General features: G+C 33.0%; 1 protein-coding gene across 1 annotated transcript; it reads left to right on the forward strand.

The window, feature by feature from the left end:
• Positions 1-3,874: 3,874 nt before the first annotated feature.
• LOC116132761 (ethylene-responsive transcription factor ERF086) lies at positions 3,875-4,984 on the forward strand. Its single transcript, XM_031418426.1, is given in 1 exon segment — positions 3,875-4,984. A coding segment is annotated over 1 exon segment (1,059 nt). The 5' UTR covers position 3,875; the 3' UTR covers positions 4,935-4,984.

Below are 4,984 nucleotides of genomic sequence, written 5' to 3' on the forward strand. Positions count from 1 at the left end.
TGACCTAGTTTAATTTTCATATAAATAGTGATTATATATATATAAGCATTGCTTTCATCACACCTCAAATGCGAGTTTAAGTAATGAATAATGAATCCACAAAACTAACATCTCTATTCATACCATAAATTGTCAAAACAAAATTATACAGCAATAAAATGTGAAAGCATCCAATTCATGATATCTTATTATATATATATATATATAAAAGAAAATAAAAAGCTAGAGCTAGAGACTATATATATAATTTCAGGATGAAATATATGAGAAAGTATCAATATGATTTACAAAACAAGATAATATAAATAGAACATGCCTAGACTAGGAGAAAGGTCAAGAACATCAATAATAGCAAGCACACTTAATGAAATTAGGTTAAATTTTAGGGTTGTTACAAAGTACACTTAATGAAGCACCAAATATAATTTGCATGCCCTAGGCATATAATAGCAGTAGGATCAAAGTATCTAGTTCTAGTGGTATGCATGCGATAGAGAAAGGATATAGGTTATTTTTCTGGGTTCAGTTTTATATATATATATATAAGCCAAAGGGTTTGCATGAATGATTAATTGCCCAGTGGATTGAATGACACGAGTGTGTTTGACTACTTGACTTAAAATAAAAGGAGCTGAGTCTTTTGATGAATTAATATTTTGATGGATGGATACAGCTACTTGTACAAAACAAAAGTTTTTTTTTTTATTGAATTAAAGTGTTAACTCTTTGCCTTTCGTCAAAGTCCAAGTCTTACGACAATTATCTTTTTCCCTAAATCCCGGATAACCTTTAGAACTTGAAAAGGAAAAAAAAAAAAAAACTTTGATTCTGTTGAATGTGCAGAAATTCTCTTGATGATATGACCCCCAAAACAACAAAACGTGGAAGAAAATTAAGAGAAAGAGATAGAGTTCTAACTAGGCCCCCACTCCCATTTATATTTCGCCAATTAAATGTAATTTAAAGTCCCCATCGATCTATTTAAATAAAACTGATAAAAAAAAAAACTCCTTTTCCGAAGAGATCTTGGTCTTGAATTCCCAGTAGTAGCTAGCTCTCACACCTTTTAAGAAGAAGAGTTTATTGACTGAACTCAACTTTTCTTCTCGACAAATGGTAACCTTCAGTACGAAGAAAAGCATATTTTCCTCTTCATTTTATTACCCCATTGAAATTGTATTTATTTAGTGGAGCGGTTTAGATATGATCAGACTTAAAGGAATTATACGTTTTTAAGATTTGTGTTGATTTTGTTGCTATAGAGATTAAGGTTTTATTTGTCAAAAAGGGTTGAATAAAATAATTTTTTTTTTTCTTGAATTTATAACTTCTCATGATTGCACTTCCCTAAGAAATATTTATAGGGATTTAAGAGCAATAATTTCTTTAATTAATTTAAGTACATTAATTATGAAACCATGTTCTAAATTAACCATATGTCCATATATTTTTTAGATAGGGTCAGATGGAATTAATCCTGTCTACTTCAAATCCTTGAGTGGAGTAGTCAAGGTTCATAGATTCTAGAGCAAGCCCTAATGTCATTTCTCAAAAGAAACAAAAAATTATTATATATTAAAGTTTTTTAAATTAATACTATCATGAATAGAGATCATCTCTCTTTCCTTGCCTTATCTTAAGTTTGTTCGATCACATATTTAAAATATATTTCCTGTTTCTAGTTTCTTCATCGATTGAGTTTTCTTTCATTAGGTGATCTCCATAATATAAGTAGTGATGAGATGACAAAGGCATTTTAGAATTAGGGGAAATTGCTAAAAACAAGAAACAGGTTGACCCATTTGATTATGATTACTTTGTTGCCATTCCCAACGCCATTTTTTTAGGCATGTAATGTTTAATCAAAGAGGATTTAAAATTTTTAATCAATTCAATGGTATTTTCAGTGTTGTCTTAGTGCCCCACTTCAATAAAGCTTTTTTTTTGCGCAGCTTGATTAGTTTATTTTATGTTTTTTGCTTTACAAAGTGTTTTCTTTAAACTTTTGATTGCCCCTTTTGACTGTAGCCTTTTCTCCTTACACTTTTGGAGATCACAGAGAGACAAAAGACCCCATGTTTCTCTTAATCACAACTTTGCTTAATTTAATTTCTTATATTAATCACACTTATAGTTTGCAATATATATATATATATATATACAGATTATTTCTCCATTCATCTTTGATATATTCATCAGTCGAGAGACAAAGCGCCGACTAATAATGATTCCAAATATGACTCTTGATAATAATAATTCAACAAAGCTTTAATGGTAAGATGACCAACATTATTTGTTGTATTTGCCATAAAGAGACGGCAGTCAATTCAACTACTTGAATCAAATTCTACAAGAAAGGTAAAATCAGATATTGATTAGAGACATTAAATGGTAAAAATAAACGTGGGAAATTAAGTGTATAAACCATGGTGGTAAAAGAGTAAAAGATGATCAAATATGGTCTTCTAAGTTTAAATCTCTTTGATGGTAAAAGAGTAAAAGGAGAATCTAACATAATCTCTCAAGTTCGAGTTCTCATAATTGTTAATAGGGATGGTTATTGAAGCTCTTACTCAACTGATACTTTCAGGGTTCCATATGATTAGTTGAAGTGCGCACAAACTGACCCGAACACCCTCGGTCATTAAAAAAAAAAAAAAAATTAAGTTTATAATAAAGGTGACCACTAGAGCTCTTACCCTGTCAATAATTCCAAGATTTTAGGAGATTAGTTGAATTACATGCAAACTGACTTGGACAGCTCAGCCATACCAAAAAAAGTGTATAAACTGACAAAAAGATAGATTAAATTAACTTTGACTTAATTGGCAATATGAAGAAAGGGGATGACTCTTTTCTTTGGCTTGTTGTTACCATGATTCTGAACACGGGAGAGCCCTCTTAGAATAATCTTAAAATTTTCAGCCATTTTAATTCTATAATTAGAAAGAAGATAATAAAAGCTTAACTGCTCCCTTTGAAAAACCCTGAAGCAGACAAGTAATTTCTTTGATTTATTTTGCATAAAACGCGGATTCACATGTGAATATATTAGCTAATTGCTGATCAGATTGATCAAACCCATTTGAGACTCTCAAGGAGTATTGCAATAGCAATTATGATTTATAATTACACTTATAAAAACCATTTTAATAACTCCATAGCTCAAGGAGCTATAATATGAGTGTCTTTTTCAGGTTGATTGCTGATACTGGTAGATCTCCACGTGACTTGATCATATTTTTAATTAATTAATCACTAATTCTTCACATGAACCCCATAATGTTTAGATTAATTGATCGATGCTTGCTTGCAATGGTCTGATGCAATAATTACCTCATTAATGGAAGACCCTGCAAATAATTAACTATTAGTTCACGAAACAGAAATTACATTTGCATGAAACTAAATGGGATTAACCCTGTTTGTGTAAATAGGGAATTAATTAATAATTAATTAACTAATGATTGATTAATAGCCCTCCATTTAGGTAGTTTTGTTGACAGCTGCATGCACAACAAAGGGTATCTTCATTTTCATCCATAAGTTCTGTAATTAGACTTAGCTAATTGTAGATTTTGTTTGAAATGAAGTGTAAAGTGGTGGAGTGAGTACTGTAGTTAGCTAGAATCTATTTTTTTTTGAGATTTAATTTTTTTAATTTCTATAGAAAAGTAGGTGGAAAAGTTGGGAATGACATTTGCATTGTCCTTTATCTTCTCTGTGTGTGTGTTCAAATCACAGTCTTTAAAAGACTTACCTATTCTCCCCTACACTTCCTCACACTTCCATTCAAAATCAAACCCTTCTTTCTCCAAAAACCTGTTCTCTCCATTTTATTTTACCACATTTTGTTTCACTTCTTGAAGCCCTTAATGTCTGCATCAAAAACATTTGATAAACCTTTTCAAGTTTATGAAACTGCAGGTCAAATGGGGTTCACAATTCTTCAACGTAACACATCCCCCTCTCAGCCTGGTGAGAGGAGAGGCCGGAGAAAGCAAGCTGAGCCTGGAAGGTTTCTCGGCGTGAGGAGACGACCTTGGGGTCGATATGCCGCTGAAATTAGAGACCCTACTACGAAGGAAAGGCACTGGCTTGGCACATTTGACACTGCTCAAGAAGCGGCTCTTGCTTATGATAGGGCTGCACTTTCCATGAAAGGCACACAAGCAAGAACCAACTTCATTTATTCATCTGACAATACTATTCTCCCTTCTCTTCTTTCACCTTTTGATATTCAAGCTCTCTTGACACCATCATCACAGTTCACAAATAATGCTACTACTAATCAGACTAAACAACCTACACTTCTTCACAACAACACTCCACCTCAGCCAGAAATTTCCAAAACTAAGAATGAGACTAGTAGTGTTGAAACTCCATGTGGGTCATTTGATGATTCCAGTTTCCTTTTCTCTACTGATTCTTATAACTCTGGCTACTTGGGCTGCATTGTTCCTGATAACTGTTTGAACCCTTCTGCAAATCATCATACTACTAGTACCACAAACTCCAAATATAGCAGTTCTAGTTCTGCTTCAAATGAACAATACAACTTTGGGTCAATGAGCTCAAGTTCTACAGATAGCCAGTCACATTGTAACAACAACTATGGAGGATCACTTCCTCTAGATATCACAAGTGTGCCAACAACAATGGCATCCGAGGCTGGAGATTTCCCTTACTTTGGTGAGCTCAATAATGGAATTTGGAGTGATAATAACCAATAGTCATGGGAGATGATGAACTGCGATGAACTGTCAGCCATCATCAACAACAACCCTATAATGGTGGAAGATACTAGTTGCATGGGAAGTTTGTATCCGATTATGGACAACCCTAGCTATGGGTTATTGCCTCAAACCGTGGCTTCTCCTTCAGTTCCTCATTTTGGTGGTGATGTAGTTGACTTTGGCTACTCACTCTTTTGAGTGATTATTAATTAATTATTAGAGTGCATCGAATTGTATTACTTTATGCC

This window comes from Pistacia vera, unplaced genomic scaffold (assembly GCF_008641045.1).
Source record: "Pistacia vera cultivar Batoury unplaced genomic scaffold, PisVer_v2 Contig260, whole genome shotgun sequence".
NCBI classification, from domain to species: Eukaryota; Viridiplantae; Streptophyta; class Magnoliopsida; order Sapindales; family Anacardiaceae; genus Pistacia; species Pistacia vera.